Genomic DNA, 15,695 nt, shown 5'->3' with positions numbered 1-15,695 from the left:
TTGCACGATAAGGAGGAACTGGATTAATCTCTTGCGGGTTTTAATGTTAACTCCTGCCAGTTTTAATCCCTGTTAAGGCTTGGGTTTTAATGGTTTTCTCAGTTTAAAAAGCTTCCTAGTGTTAAAAACCTCCCTCTCGATCTTTTAAAGCAGACGGTAATCTGCAAAGCAGATCTGCGCACTCGGTTTTTTTTATCGCCGGTACATGAATATAGCAGTACGAATATGACACACACAGAGATATCTTCTGTAAAAAACGCGGCTTTCTAAGAATTTTCCATTCCCCCTCTTTCCCTTTCTGGGAAGAAAGAAAGTTTATGTTTCCCACAGTTGGCTTAAAACCCTCAGGGGGAGGCTTTCTCAGTTTGTCTTAAACCTTGATTAAAGCCAGTTGGAGATCATGCCTAATTGCCGTTGCAACTGCACAGGCAAGGAACAAGTGTGAAAGGAAGGGGCAGCATTCAATACAGCCCAAGAAGTGGCTGAGCTGTGATTTCCTTTCCTCTGTGGAAATCCTAACAGGCCAGCTGGAATCTCACAGCTGGAAAGGATCCTAGAGGTCATCCAGTCCCACCCCTTGCTGAGTGTAGAATCCGCCATGTGGTGAGCCGCTCAGTTATTTAATCCGTACAAACCCTTCAAATAAAGAAAAATAAATAAAATTGCTGAAGCACGAGAGCCGGTCTTGATGAAACAAAGGGACCTAGGTCTGTTTTTCCCAATTAACGACCATGTGGTCATATGATCAAAATTTGGACCCTTGGCAACTGGCGTGTATTTGTGATGGTGTTGCAGTGTCCCAGGGTCGCGTGGTCTCCTTTTGTGACTTTCTAACAACCAAAGTCAACGGGGGAAGCCAGATTCACTTAATAACCGTGTGACTAACTTAACCTCTGCGGTGATCCAGTTAACAACTGTGGCAGGAAAGGTCGTAAAATGGGACAAAACCCTATCAAGGTCTCACTTAGGAACAGAAATGTGGGGCTAAGCTGAGCACCACCTGTAGTAGCCTGAGACATTTACTCCCTCCCTTTTTGGACAATCCATTCTGTATCTTCTTCTTGCTCCTCTCCGCAGTTTTACTTTGCTGTCGGGGTGTCATTGACATGCAGTGTCAACCACGTATAACTGACATGCAGTGGCAGATAGTGTATCTCATTACTGCTGATTGGGGATTCACCTTAACCCACAGGGCAGAGAAGTCCCACAATTTGCCCACAGAATTGGGCAATTCCCACAGAATTGATGAAATCAATTCTGCTTGGCTACATGGGTCTTATTTTGCCTAATACATCCCAGATATTTTGTTTTTCAAATGCTCTTTTTACATGCTGCGGTAGAAAAACATCTTTGACTCTTGATTTCAGACTGCCTGCCTGCCGAAGCCAGAAGGTGGATCCTGCTTCAAGGAAAATTGTAAGACATTCTTGAGGGTTTGGGGGTTGTTGTTTTTTTTTGTTTTTTGTTTGGTTTCCTTTTGAAATCAAACAGTGTGACCTTCTCTCGTCTATTTTTACCAAAACCAGGTAGGATTTATAAGGTAGCCACCCGTTGTTTTAAATTTATGACTCCAGCTGTTGCATTTCAGAAGAAAACCTGCTGAAGGCATTCAGCCCAGCCTACCTGTGACTTTCTGAAATGTGACCGAGCGGGGGTGTGGAGCAGCTACTTATCCTGAGTTATTTTTAACACTTGGTGTAATGCGGAAGAGGCAAGGTGCCCTCCTGGTTGGGATAATTTTAGGACCCAGTCTAATTTTAGGCCAGGTTAAAAATAAACGGGGAAAAAAATGGGGGAAGTTGAAGCTAAAATAACTTTTCACTTTTTTCCCCTCCTTTTGAAGCATCAGAGTGGATAGGCAGGCCTGCAAGGCTGTGAGGCTTCACGTTAGGATGGGAATCTTTTTCTGGCAAAGCCCAAACGTTACCGGTTATGTGAAACTAGAATTCATTCGTTGTTTGCAAATGTTTTACCCAAACCAGAATATAAGCCACCATCAAGCCAGGCTTGACGCTGTGATTCCTGGATGAGTTGGAGTAGCGTTGACCAATATGTTCACTGGGTGACACCTTAATTTAGCTCCTTGCCCTGAACAGAGTGGATAGGACTAGATGGCCTTCGTAGCCCCTTCCAATTTTATTTATCACCAATCTTCATTTTCAACCTTATTGAACAATCCTTGGTTTAAGTGAAATGTCGTTTCCGAGAACCACAGAATGGCATTGTCGTTCTAATTGGGCCGGAGAGATCTGGATTCAGCTTCAGCTTCAGTCAGATTTAATCACCCTCTCAGCCTGGTCTACTCTGCAGGGTTATTGTGAGGCTAAAATAAAGGATGCTTTGCCTCTCTGCAGCAAAGAAGAGATGATAATTTTATTTTTATTTTTTTTTAAAATTATCTAGGTATCGTCCATGTTTTCTTCTCTACAAAGTCCAGCCGCCTGCCAGTGGCCAAGCTGAGGGTCCCCAGCTCAGCGATGGACTCGGACCCCTACGCCAGCATGCAGATCGGCATGCGAGTGGTCCGTGGGGCCGACTGGAGGTGGGGAAACCAGGACAACGGCGAGGGCAACCTGGGGACCGTGGTGGAGATTGGCCGACAAGGCAGCCCAGCAACCCCCGATAAAACCGTGGTGGTCCAGTGGGATCACGGGACTCGCACCAATTACCGGACCGGCTTCCAGGGAGCATATGATCTTCTGCTGTATGATAATGCACAGATAGGTACTTTTTTCCCCCCTCCCACCTGCTTCAAGCCCAAATTATGAATTACATGGGGAGGTTCCTTGGCTCTTTCTGTAAATCCTGGGCACTGAACGGCGAGCTCCCTGTGGGAAGAAAACTAGGATTCAGTTCCCTCTCTTCTTCCGGGGTTAGTTTGCAAAGCGTCACCTGTGGGCGGACTGCAAGTCCCAGCAATTCTTGCTCTGGGGGGCTTATGGGGACTGTAGTCCAAACAATCCTATTATTGCAAGCGTGGTCTGAACGATTGCAAATTATCCCCCTTTTTTTAAAAAAAAACCCTCCCCACCCAGGTATCTTTCTGCTCTGGACATCGTTGTAACCCAAAGTATGTTTGGACTCTCCCCCTAGGGGTCCGCCACCCTAACATCATCTGCGACTGTTGCAAGAAACACGGCATTCGCGGAACGCGATGGAAGTGCAAAGTCTGCTTCGATTACGACTTGTGCCTGCACTGCTACATGAGCAACAAGCACGACCTCTCCCATGCCTTCGAGCGCTACGAAACCGCCCACTCGCAGCCGTAAGTCCGCTCGGTCGCCCACCCTCACCCAGAGTGGCCTCTGTGGAGAGAACCACTCCCTCCCTCTTAGCGTTGGTGATAAATGTAAAACGTGACCAGTAATTTCTTAGGGAGGAACCTGCACTGACCTTGGAATTCCTTAGCATTTCAAACTTTTCGTTGGTAAGTTGCTAGTCCTCATGGGGGGCCCAGTTACAAGAGGTCTCAGTTGCTCCGTCGGATTAGATTTCTTCCTGGTGGTTAGAGCTGGACATGCCTGGAGGTTTTCCTTGGAGCTCTGTTTTTTCCCCTCTTCTTCTAGTTGATAACCAAATTTGAACATACTGTCCATTTATTCCTGAGGCATCTCACTCCCCCCACCCCCATCCCATAGTAAGAGTGGCCTCTATAACCCTCTAAAAGACTAGCAAATTATGAAGTGACAGAAAGGAGAAAAAAAAAAGCATTAAATAACAAATGAAGAGGACCATTTTTGTTAGCTATTTTTAGTTTTCATTAAACGGTGCCATCCGTTTCGTCCACAAAACCAGGTACATGCAGCCTTCGGATAACTTTGCAGTTTTGTTTAACGCTAGAACCGTGTTTCTCCACCTGGGCAACTTTAAGATGTGTGGTCTTCCAACTCCCAGAATTCCCCAGCCAGCCATGCTTCATGAGTTTGAAGTCTGCTCATCTTAAAGCTGCCAAGGTGGAAAAACACTGACCCTAGAAGCAAACATCGTTCCTTTTTCCACCTGGATCCGAACCCTTCTCCCCATCGACCCACAAAGGCCGAGAGGCAAGGCCAGTTTGGCAGCTTGAGCTAAACGCCTGTCAGTTTTTAATCCGATTCCAGGTCCTTCCTTCCCAAGTCCAGCAAGGCCACAAGATCCATCACGGCTGCCGCTGATTAAAAGAGGCCTTTAATCACCCTTTTTATTAAGAGCTCCTCATTTTACTGCACACATATCCGCACATATATTTGTGAGTGTGCATAATATATTATTTTTTTTATTATAGTTGATATTTATTAAAATTATGTGTGTGTCTTGCTTGGTCTTTAAATTCTGCTCCTCAATTTTTCACTAAATTGGCATTGATGTCTGTATATTAGTAGGTAAAAACTGTATGCAAAACTTTCTCCTCCTGTTCTGTCCCGTCTGACACACACACCCAAACAGCCAGCCGAGGGTTAAATAACTTCTCCACACTCCACACTACAGATAAGAAACTTGGCAGCAGCTCTGTAGCTGCCTGCCAAGACTTTTACTCAGAGAACAAAAAACAATACACACAATTAGAAATTAAGTCCACAGTAAACTACTTCACCAGAGATTTAGCTTTGTCCGTCACAGAGTCCAAATGGCCACCACCTCCCTTTTATAGCCTGTGGGGTGTGGTCCAGTGACTCAGCTTAATCTCTGGCACGTCTCCTTTTCTGCTGCGCACGCTTGTCGCTCCTACGCTGGCGTGGATCCAGCCACAACGTATCTTCCTCACTATCCGAAACACCTGGCTCCTGGCCAATCTCAGAAACACCTGGCTCCTGGCCAATCTCAGAAACACCTGGCTCCTGGTCAATCTCTTCTCCGTCGGGAGACACCTGAGGCATTGCCAAACAGGAGGGTCCTGGAGAGGGAGGCCTGGCCATCTCCTCTCCTTCATGTTTGGAGCCTTCTTCCTCCGATAAGAGGGGCTCACAAGACGGAGCCACAACACCTCCCTCCCTCCCTTTCCTTCCTAACTTTTCAGGTGATAAACTTTCCCCAAATGAATTGTTGCAATAAGAAAGTAGCTCTGTGAGCAACCATTTTGTCTCTACCTGTTGACCGCACCATTTTTACATTACATTTTTTTATGCTCCAATCTCGCTGACACAATTCTAGGGTTGATTGAGCTTGCTAGAGGTGGAATAAGTAGCCTTATTTAAGGACCCTGAATCATTTTAGCTTCAGAGGTAAGCGTCTCCCTATCCACGCGACAGACGAAGAAATGAGGTTTTATGCTTTTCCTTCCAGAGTCGCTGTAAGCCCACGACAGAATTTGACACGCGTTGCTTTAAAGGGGATATTTCAAGATGCAAAAGTCGTCCGGGGACCTGACTGGGAATGGGGAAATCAAGATGGTAAGGACTGACTTCCTTCGGGGAATTGATGAGTTTCAGGAATGCCAGAAAACCCCTCTTAACATATCGACAGCATGAATATTGATGCGTAGTTATGCATGTCATCCAGGAAATTCTGGAAAGGAACGTATTTTTCAGCCCACGCTCTTCTGGCTTTTGGTTGAATGCATGCTGAAATATAAAACTCGTGTGCTAAAATGCCGGTTCCTTAAATGAAGGTAGAATAATGTTTCTGCAGCTGGAATACTGAGCAATTCTCTTGTCTACAGGTGGTGATGGCAAAATCGGCCGTGTGGTGGATATCCGTGGTTGGGATGTGGAGACGGGGCGGAGCGTGGCCAGTGTCACCTGGGCCGATGGTACTACCAACGTCTACCGAGTCGGTCACAAAGGGAAAGTGGACCTAAAATGTATCACAGAAGCATCTGGGGGGTTTTATTACAAGGAGCATCTTCCTAAATTAGGTACGTGTGGGCCGTTCAAAAAAAATAATTATAGCTATCCTTAATCTCTGCCCCCTCCTCATAAACAGCTGGACCTTGCTGAGAATTCTGGCCCCCCTCTAGTGGACTACAGCTTCCATAATCATCAGCTGGGCCTTGCTGGGAATCCTGGGGGTTGTTACCCAGTCCCTTCCCAAGTGAAGAGGCGGCTGTCACGGGCAGACTGTAATTTACACCTAACACAAGTCTTAAAAGTTGCCCAGATTGGGCAGCCCTGCCTTAAATACCTTCGGATTAGGTCGGACATTTTTGTCTTCTTCTTCTTTTTTAAAATCTTCCCCTCTCTGGTCTTTTCTCCAGGCAAGCCAGCCGAGCTGCAGAAAAAGGAGAGCACGGAGGGGCACCCATTCCAGCACGGGGACAAGGTGAAATGCCTGCTTGACATTGACATTTTGAGAGAGATGCAGGAGGGCCACGGAGGCTGGAACCCCAAAATGGCCGAGGTAAGCTTGTGCAAATGTCCACCCTTTGGTTGGAAGAGGCCAGGATCTCCTACAGATGTTTGGCCGGTCACTTTTAGAGGACAATGCCAAATGACCGGCCCGCTCTAGAGCAGCAAGGATGATGGGGTGTTGGGGTTTTTTTTTTTCTTGCTTCTTCAGTTTTCCTCTTCCTCGCCACATGCTTCTTTCCTCTCTTTGCTTCCTTCCCAAAGTTCATTGGCCAGACAGGAACAGTGCACAGGATCACAGATCGAGGAGACGTGAGGGTCCAGTTCAACAACGACACTCGTTGGACGTTTCATCCCGGAGCGCTGACCAAGGTGGGTCAAGTTCATTCCCTGGGCAAATTATTCTAGAACTCGGATTGTGGGCTGACGCAGGAGAAAAGGAGAGTTTTTCCAGAGGGATGAATTATATTGGATATCCCTACAAAAGAGTATCCAGTCCTTCCCACTATAACCATGACTCAAGTTAAAGAACCCACTGGTCTTTACGCAGAGTTGAATAGATGTTACAGGTAGGCCTCATTTAGTGACCATTTAAAGTTACAACAGCACTGGAAAGAAAGGGACGTACGACTGGTTTTCACACTTATGACCGTTGCAGCATCCCCAGGGTCACGTGATCAAGATTTCTTCAGTATCACAGCTACTAAAACATAACCCAGCCAGGAATTAATTCCTAACCTTTCTTTGTCGATCTCAAAATACTAAGGCAGGATGGGTGTTTAGCACTGGGAAGGAAGACCATCAGGAAATCTCATTGGAGAATGCCCCCTGTTGGAGAATTCATCTGTTTAAGAAAATAATCATCATCATCTCCCGATTTCCTCTGACGTGACCCAAGTCCCAAGCCAGAAAACGTAGAAAAATTGCCTTTTTCTTCTCCCTTGTAGCTTAACACCTTCTGGGTTGACGATGTCGTGAGGGTGATCGACGACATGGAGACAGTGAAACAGCTGCAAGCCGGTCACGGAGAATGGACGGACGAGATGACAGCGGTGAGCTCCCTTCCCTTAACACCCCCCCTTTTTTTTCTTTCTTTCCTTGCTTCGATCTAAATTTAAAACCACCTCAACCATGTCCTCAACACTTTTTCCACCGAATCAAGGGGCTGACAGGAGAGGCCAGGATACAAATGATCTGGTCCAGGGCATTTTGTTCACTCCCTGTTCGTTTTGGCCGGGTGCAAGAGACCACGCGAACTTGTTTCTCCTTCCGGTTTGCAGATCCTGGGCCACATCGGTAAGGTGATCAAAATCTTTGGGGATGGAGATTTGCGAGTGTCCTTTGCTGGCCAGTCCTGGACCTTCAACCCAGCCTGCTTGACAGCCTATCAAAGAGAGGAAGACGCAAACCTTATGACCACTCAGGACACCCGGGAGTCGAAAAGTGAGGGAGAGCTTTTACCCCGATTCTTTGCAAAAAGAGGGTGCCTTTCTGTAATATTTGCTACATCGGAAATTAGCTGAGGTGCAGCCCCGAACATTTTCAGAAGCTTTTCAATCAAAATTGCCCAGGAAATGATGAAGAGGTTAGGCTGGCCTTCTCAACTGGCTGGTGATATTTGTATTTTTTTTTGGTTCCTTCTCATAGGTTCCTTGGTTTCCGTGGTGGGACGGTTACTCTCCCAAAAAATCGAGGCCGACAGCCCAGGCCGCCTGGTGGTTGAGGCAGCTCACGGAAACATCGGCAAAGTTCGGGACTTGATTCAGAAATATCCTGACAAGGCAGGTAGCTTCTGAGGAACGTTCTCTGGGTCAGATCCAGATGAATTGGGGAAACAACACCCCCTCGCCTGCGCTGGCCCACCCCAAGAGCAAGCCAAAATGTTATCGAAGCTTATTAAAAAATGATCTCCGTGCAGGAGGCAGACTAGTCTCTCTGGAGAGAGAAATCCATGTAAGAGGAACCATGTGGAAATACTTTAAATCAGTGGTTCTTAAACGGGGGGTGAAGGTGGGGAAGCACAGATCCTGCTTTTTTGTGAATCCAGACTGGGACTCCCGTTGCTAAAATCTACGTAAAACAACCAGGTTTTCTTTTTTGCTGGGATAAGGGCCTTATTTGAGCCCAGGAAAAGGGGGTCAAACAGTTTAAGAACCACTAAATTAATCACCTCTTTCGTGTTCTTGATCCACTGGTTAAAGCACCAGGATAGAAAACCAAGAGATGGTGAGTTCTAGTCCTGCCTTAGGCATGGAAGCTGACTGGGTGACTTTGGGCCAATCACCAGGCATTTGTGAGTTCTAATCCCCCCATTGGCATGAAAGCTGACAGGGTGAATTTGGGCCAGTCACTTCCTCTCAGCCCCAGCCCCCACCTCAAAGGGTTGTTGTGTGGAAAATAGGAGGAGTACTAGTTATGCTTGCTGCTTGATTCATTTATAAAAATAACAAAAGTGGGATAAATGTAAATAAACAAACAAAAATAGATTGCGTGCCTTTTTTTAGTCTCTGCCACAAATTGTCGTGGTTCAGTGTGGCTCTGACGCAGTCCAGATCCAGAACGTCCCGAGCCAGGAATAATACATTTGAGATTGAATAATAATGCATTTAATCCAGAATTAGCTGGATGGAGGGGAGCCAATGGCAGGTGTCCTGTTAAACAAGCCGGAGTTGGCCTTGAGAGTTTATCAGCTGGCCAATCCTGCGACAGATGCTAAATCTCTCCCCCAGGTGGATGTGCAGAACCAGGGCAGGACCGCCTTGCAGGTGGCGTCGTACGTGGGGCAGATGGAAGTGGCCATGCTCCTGCTGCAAGCTCACGCAAATGTCGACCTGTGGGATGAAGAAGGGGACACAGCCCTTCATTACGCAGCCTTCGGGTAAGTGGTCCTTGCTGAGAGCTATGGGGGCAGGGCTCCCCTTGCAGGGAGCATGACGGTGAGGAGGGGCGTGGGAAAGACTTTCTTCCAAAAGAAATAGCTGCTCTTTAAAAGCGAGGCTTCCAAATAAAACATAAATAATTGTTGTTTCCATTCAGAAGGCACGACATACAAGGAAGAAGGGATGGGGAGGGATGAGGAGAAAAAAAAGCCAATGTCCAAAAAAGCCAGGGTTATCCTTCTGACCTTAGCCAGTTAGGATGGAGGCTCTTCCAGGAACATAATGGGACGGTTGCCTGCTAGATAACAGCGGAAGGGGGGGGTCCAAAGCGGCTGCCCTTCGGGGGCCCCTATTTCTCACTCAATGGAGTTGGGGCGATGGCGAAGCGGGAGGAAGACGATGAAGATGGCTTAGCATTCTCCATTTCCAGCCTTTAAAAAAATAAAACCCGAAGAAATGAGCGTAGCAGGAGAAGGATTTTATTCCTAGTTCGTTTCTCCTCCCCTCCCTCGTGTCTTTGCCACTTACGCTTTTCTGCGACCCAGGAATCAAGCGGACATCGCCCGGCTCTTGGTCAGCAAAGGCGCCAACCCGAATCTTCTGAACACCGCCAGGTGCACGGCCTTGTACGTCGCGGTCAACAACGGCTTCACGGAGGTGGTGAAGGCCTTGTGCGAAAACAACTGCGATGTTAATTTGCTGGTGAGTCTCTCTCTCTCTCTCTCTCTCTCTCTTTGGGGATCGCAGCTCCGAAACCCTCGAGCCTCTCTGAGTGGTCTCCCATCCCTCCCATTTTTTTTTTTAAGCTTTTGGGTTCTGTTTGAGTGGAAGGTTGCATTTTTTAAAATCTACATTGAGAATTCACCACTGTTTGGCTGTGTCAACGCCTTCGCTTGTCCCTTCAGGGTTCTTCGGGCGAGACCCCCCTCCACTACGCCATCACTGCCGACTTCAAATGCATCATCGAAGCCCTCACTGAGGTCCCTGGCATTGATTTTACCATCCAGAATCAACAAGGGTTCAACCTGTTGCACCACGCAGCCCTAAAAGGAAACAAGCTGTAAGCGAGAGACGAGTAAAGGCTGATATAATCGGAGTTGACTTCCAGGACATTAGCGCAGGCAGGCAGGCTTTAAGGTCCCGGGGAAAAATTCCTGACACACAAATGCCGGCGAACACGTCAAACCCCTGAAAGGGCAGAGAAGAGATCACTTGGCCTGCCAAGAGAATTATGCAAAGAGCATAGAAGGGCCAAAGGGGGGGGGGGGTTTGGCTTGGGGAATGTGCTGCTTCTTCAAGAGGTCACCGTCCGAATAAAGTTCCATGCGTCTTTTGAATGGGAGGTAAACCTTTCTAAAGGCGCCCTAATTAAAGGCAAGCAATCTTTTGGCCCTAATGAAGGCGAATCTACCTGTGTGTCCCAGGATAATGTTGCAGGATCCAATCTGAGTCGGTCAGCAGGATTGGAGGGCTAGTCTTCCGAGCTGTCGGATTTGTGCCGGAGCCCACCATCCTCAGGGAACTTGCCTCTCACCAGAACGTGGAGAGAGAGAGAGAGAGAAATTCCCTGAGGATGGTGGGCACCAGCATGTATCCGAAAGCTCGGAAGACTAAACCTCTAGTCCCCGGTGATCGGCTCAGATTGGATCCTGTAATCTTTTCACATTCTGGCAGCATCATTTCACGATTTCGGGGAGACACAGGGCGGGGCTGATCCTACAGAATTGGTGAAGCAGATGCCAAAATCACTTCTGGGGATGGCTGAGCTGATTTTTAACCCCCCTCCCCCCCCAAAAAATCTACATTCATGCCTACATTGTAGGTTTAGGTGGGTTTCCTACCTCCAGATACGCCTTTTTTTAATGCCAGGAGGGACCCCCAAAATGTATATTCTCTATGGCAATCCGTACCCTAAATGCACATTTTCTTCTTCTTTTCTTCCCTGTCTTTCTTTTTATTTTTCCTTTGCTGTCCTCTTCCCCACCCCCACCCCCCGGCCAGAGCGATCAAGAAGATCCTCGCAAGGGCTCGGCAGCTGGTGGACGCCAAAAAGGACGACGGGTTCACGGCTCTGCATCTGGCTGCCCTCAACAATCACAAGGAGGTGGCCGAGATTTTAATCAAAGAGGTAAATGGGAGGAGAAATTGTTGGGGTGACGGGGGCGCAGGGAGGACTTCCCCCGGCTGGTTGGGGAGGACGTCTGCCCAACCAGCTGAGGATGCTATTTATAAAGTCTGTTCAGAAGCCTGGGATCTCCTAGTGGTCTCCCAACCAGGCTCCCAACCTTCTGCTTAGGTTCTAAATGAGGGGTGAGGAGCTTTCTGAAACATTAACCTCAACTCCCTTTTGAGGCAAAATTGCCAGCGAGGCGAGATTGATGCTTTTTGGCTCGGCTAATCTTTTTATCAGTGGAGGAAAGGTTCTTCCATCTTCCTGGGGAAAAAACAAAAACCATAGGAAGTCCTTGACTTATGACCACAATCGAGCCTGGAATTTTGTGGCGGATAAGCAGTCAGTTATGACCTTGGAGTGCCAAGTGTGTGAACTTTGACCCCATGATCGCGGGGGTGGGAGGGGCTGTAACTGGGCAGAGGTCGTCAGTCTCTTCAACACCCTGGTAATTTCAAATGGTTGGAATGGTCCTAAGTTGAGACTGCCCGTCCTAAAAGCCCATCCTAGCCCGTCCCACCATAGAAGAGGGTCAGCCGCCTGTCGCCCTTTCAGGGAAAATAACCTGCCCAGATTCAAGATGCCGCTTTGTGGAGCTGAAGGCAGCTGACCCTCCCCTCCTCCCCCAGGGCCGCTGCGACGTCAACCTCAGGAACAACCGCAACCAGGCGCCCCTGCACCTGGCCGTCACCCAGGGCCACCTGGAGATGGTGCAGCTGCTGGTGAGCGAAGGCGCCGACGTCAACTCCGAAGACGAGGACGGCGACACCGCCATGCACATTATCCTGGAGAGGGAGCATCTGGTGTCTGTCCTGGTTGAGGAACAGCCGGGCCGGGAAGACAGCCTGTTCTCCAAGGTGAGGGAGGGCCTTGGGCGGAGGCCACTTTGACTGATGCTACTCAAAGTTTTAGCCAAGTATCCGTTTCTCCATAACACACAGTCCTATGAGGTAGGCCGGCTCAAGAAGTGAAACTGAGGCAGGGTTATTCTGAATTTATTTGTTCTGTCTCTAGGCTGTACTCACTTTTCCGAGTCCTTCTTTCCTCTTCACGGCTCTCCCGCCCCAGATTCTGTTAACACCCCTTCTTCTTCCGGTCTTCCTCCTCCCGCAGCTCCAGGCCTCCGGTTTCCTCGGCAACACCCAGCTGAACGTGGGAACCGCCCTGGCCTGCTACCTGGCCCAGCAAGGGGCCGACGTCCACTATGCCAACCACCGGGGCAAGTCTCCGCTTGACCTCGTCTCGGACGGGAGCATCGCGCACCTCATCCAGACCTTCTCCCAGAAATACAGGTGGGGGTCAGTCGCAGCGTCTCCCGCTCTTGACCTCGTCCTCCTTGCAGCTGACAGGAAGGCCCCCCGGCTTGGAATGTTCTTTGTGGCTAGAAATAAGGGGTCCATTCTGAGCCCAGAAATGGTCCGGCTGCAATATTTGCGGAGCATAGGCAGAAAAAGACACACCTGGGATGTAAGTTTACCGAGAGCGCATAACCTTACTGACAGATCCATACGGGTGCAGACGAAGCGAAGCCAATTTTAAAGGTTCCCGCAGTCAGCAGCCTAGTCCAGGGGTAGGCAACCTGGGCTCTTTGATGACTGGTGGACTTCAACTCCCAGAATTCCTGAGCCAGCATGGGGGAAACTTTGGCCCCTTCATGACTCGTGGACTTCAACTCCCAGAATTCCTGAGCCAGCCTGGCTCAGCTTGGAAACCTCTCCCTTTCCCCTCAGTGTGGCTGGCTCAGGAATTCTGGGAGTTGAAGTCCACGAGTCCTAAAAGAGCCGAGGTTGCCTAACGCTGGCCTAGGTGAATTTCCCCTTTAGGCCAGCCGCTGCCCATTGTCCGCCAATCCAAGGAAAACAGTCTGTGCCGCTTGAAGAGTTCCCATAGCATGACTCTGAAGCGAAGGAACTTTCACAGGGCCCAGCTGGCTCCCTTGATTCCTCGGCCCCTCTCAACTCTTCCCCCCAACACAAGGATTTTACTCCCCCCCCCTTCCATTTCTGAGAGGACAATTGCAGGTAAGGGTAGAATCCGAATCAGCTTTGACAATTTTCCGCACATTTGAGATAATTGGTGCAATCTCCGCGGTTGCACCCCTTCCGGATCCCCCGGCAAGGCTCCCTTTCAAAATTGGGTGGTCCTCGCGCCCTTTCTCCTGCAGGAAGTGGGGCTGAGCTGCCCAAAGGTGTTCGATTCTGCTCACGGGCAGCCACCCCCCGACGAGGCCACGCTGCCCTCTCCCCTTAACGTGGACGACTCTTTCTGCAGAGAGCAGCAGGAATCCTCCTCGGACAGCTCCACCACGACCAGCAGCCTGAGGAGAGTCCACACCACCCCTAACACCATGACGAACCTCAGCGTGCCAAAAGTGGCGGCCCCCTCGGAGTGCCTGGTTTGCTCGGAACTGGCGCTGCTGGTCCTCTTCTTCCCCTGTCAACACAGCATTGTGTGTGAAGGTATGTCCCCGTATCCCGTAGCTGAAGCATCTGTTTCTGACTTCTCCTGGTGGTGGTTGGGTTTTGTTTTTTGTTGTCGTGTGTCTGATTAACGAAACACTTAAAAGGACTTTCAGGCATATTTTTCCCTAAAAGCATTTATTAAGGTTACAGAGACGTCAGTACGGCATGGTGGAAATGCTTAGATCTGGATTCTCTTCCGTTAGGCATATACATTCTAAGCATTTCCCCCCCCCCCCCTTATTTTGGGGTCATGGTTCACTTCTTCCAATCAACTTGGAAGATGTGATTTAGTTCCTGTTTCTTTTTCCCGGGCTTTCCTTATTCTCCTCCCTTTTTCCCTGTTGCCTGGTTTAACTATAAAAATACCAGACAGTTCTGCATATTGTCAAAGCAAGAATATACAGTATTTGCAGCGTTGACATCTGTTGTTTTTTTTCCCCCCCAAAGCAAGGAAGGAGAGTTTGTGGGGAGCTCGCATCACGCTAATGTCTCTCTTCCCACCTTTTCCCTCTCCCAATTTCTCCCTGCAAACAGAATGCTCCAGAAGGATGAAGAAGTGCATCAAATGCCAAGTCACGATTACCAAAAAGTTAAAACAAGGTGAGCACGATGGCTTGAGTAGCTTGGCAGGCGTTGCCCCCCCTTTGCTTTCAGCCAACCAGCGTGGAGTAGAGGCTGCAGTTGGGAACATCCCACGGTTACAATCAGCATCCAGACCCTTCCTTTTCCTTTGCCCTCCTCCACTGGTTTTCCTTTTTTGTCAGTTGGAAGCGTTAAGGGCACAGCTAGCTTTTCTTTTTTTTAACATAAGCCACAATTGCTTGTTCCCATGTTTCCCGAACCCCAGTTTGTTTGTTTTTTTTGTCGCACAAGTGCTACCCTGGCATTTCGTTTAGGTTCTCGTTAGTCAGGTTGTACACGCCGTTTGCAAACGACGCCAAGCCAGCCGTCGCTTGGACTGGCATGTGAGTCTAAGTGTTGCTTCAGACCAGACGTTGGTTTCCCAGAATACAGAGTCCCAGAAACAAAGGAGAGATAAACCACAGTTGAGGCCCAAAAAGCTCCCCCCAAATCAGGATTTATAAGTAAAATAAATCAGGTGGGATTAGATGCTTGTCTCTTTTTTCTCTCCCCCCCCCCGGATGATTTTCTGCATTTTTGCCCTTCGCCCCAAGCGACACATTTCACATCTTAGCAGGATTTTCCTGCCAGCTGGGAAATGCACATGGAACGAAAAGATGCTTAGAAAGGGGATCCCGCGTGTGTGTGATTGTGTGTGTGTGTGTGTGTGTGTGTCTCCTTTCTCACACCGCCTTCCCCATCTCACCCCTCCCCCTCTCCCCGCCACAGACAACTCTGAAGTGGACGGTGGGTCGGGCCCCGAGGTGACCAACCAACAGAAGCTCATGGAGGATTTGCAGAGCCGCTATCGGCAGATGGAGGAGCGGATCACCTGCCCCATTTGCATCGACAGCCAGATCAAAGTGATCTACCAGTGCGGACACGGCTCCTGCCAAGAGTGCGGCGTGTCCTTGAACGTCTGTCCCATCTGCCGACAGGCCATCCGCGAGAGGATCCCGATTTTCGTTTGAGGGGCCGGCTCTGGCTTTGCCCCCCCCTCCCAAACCCCGCTATCCTGCCCCTCCCTCCTTTGGGTTCGAATTCCGCTTCGGCTGGGAGAGTCTGCAGCGGGCCGGAGAGAAGACGATCCGGACTCCAGAGTCTTGGGCTGGGAGATGTGGAATAACAAGCTTTTCCTCCATCGCTTTCTCCAGTGTCAAAAAGAGGGGCAATCTTCCCAAAAGAGCATGTTTCCTTCCGTCCCACGGAAAAGCAATATTCTTGCACTTTAAAAGGCGGGGTCTGGGTCTGGCTCCGCCCTCCTGCCATGGCAGGGGGGGGGCTCAGCCCACAGGAGAGT

At 49.2% G+C, this 15,695-nt stretch overlaps 1 protein-coding gene across 3 annotated transcripts; it reads left to right on the top strand.

Annotated features, from left to right (window-relative positions):
• The first annotated feature begins 1,398 nt into the window (after positions 1-1,398).
• Positions 1,399-15,366, top strand: MIB2 (mindbomb E3 ubiquitin protein ligase 2). Of its 3 annotated transcripts, XM_015816056.1 has the most exons (19): positions 1,399-1,416; positions 2,404-2,724; positions 3,094-3,265; positions 5,263-5,369; positions 5,639-5,833; positions 6,173-6,315; positions 6,528-6,635; positions 7,211-7,315; positions 7,544-7,706; positions 7,911-8,044; positions 8,993-9,141; positions 9,688-9,844; positions 10,048-10,202; positions 11,144-11,270; positions 11,942-12,169; positions 12,426-12,604; positions 13,584-13,771; positions 14,309-14,374; positions 15,125-15,366. In XM_015816056.1, the coding sequence occupies exons 2-19, from the start codon at positions 2,478-2,480 to the stop codon at positions 15,364-15,366; spliced, it is 2,865 nt and encodes a 954-aa protein (XP_015671542.1). In that variant the 5' UTR covers positions 1,399-1,416; positions 2,404-2,477. The 3 variants fall into 3 exon arrangements, with proteins under 3 accessions (XP_015671542.1, XP_015671540.1, XP_015671541.1); XM_015816054.1 differs by lacking the exon at positions 1,399-1,416 and having other exon boundaries at positions 2,461-2,724; positions 6,540-6,635; XM_015816055.1 differs by lacking the exons at positions 1,399-1,416; positions 5,639-5,833 and having other exon boundaries at positions 2,461-2,724.
• Positions 15,367-15,695: the final 329 nt, after the last annotated feature.

Source organism: Protobothrops mucrosquamatus, unplaced genomic scaffold (assembly GCF_001527695.2).
Source record: "Protobothrops mucrosquamatus isolate PMUCROS unplaced genomic scaffold, P.Mucros_1.0 scaffold397, whole genome shotgun sequence".
In the NCBI taxonomy this organism is placed as follows: Eukaryota; Metazoa; Chordata; class Lepidosauria; order Squamata; family Viperidae; genus Protobothrops; species Protobothrops mucrosquamatus.
The sequence above is the reverse complement of the archived record's forward strand: the minus strand, read 5'-3'. Positions and strand labels throughout refer to the sequence as shown.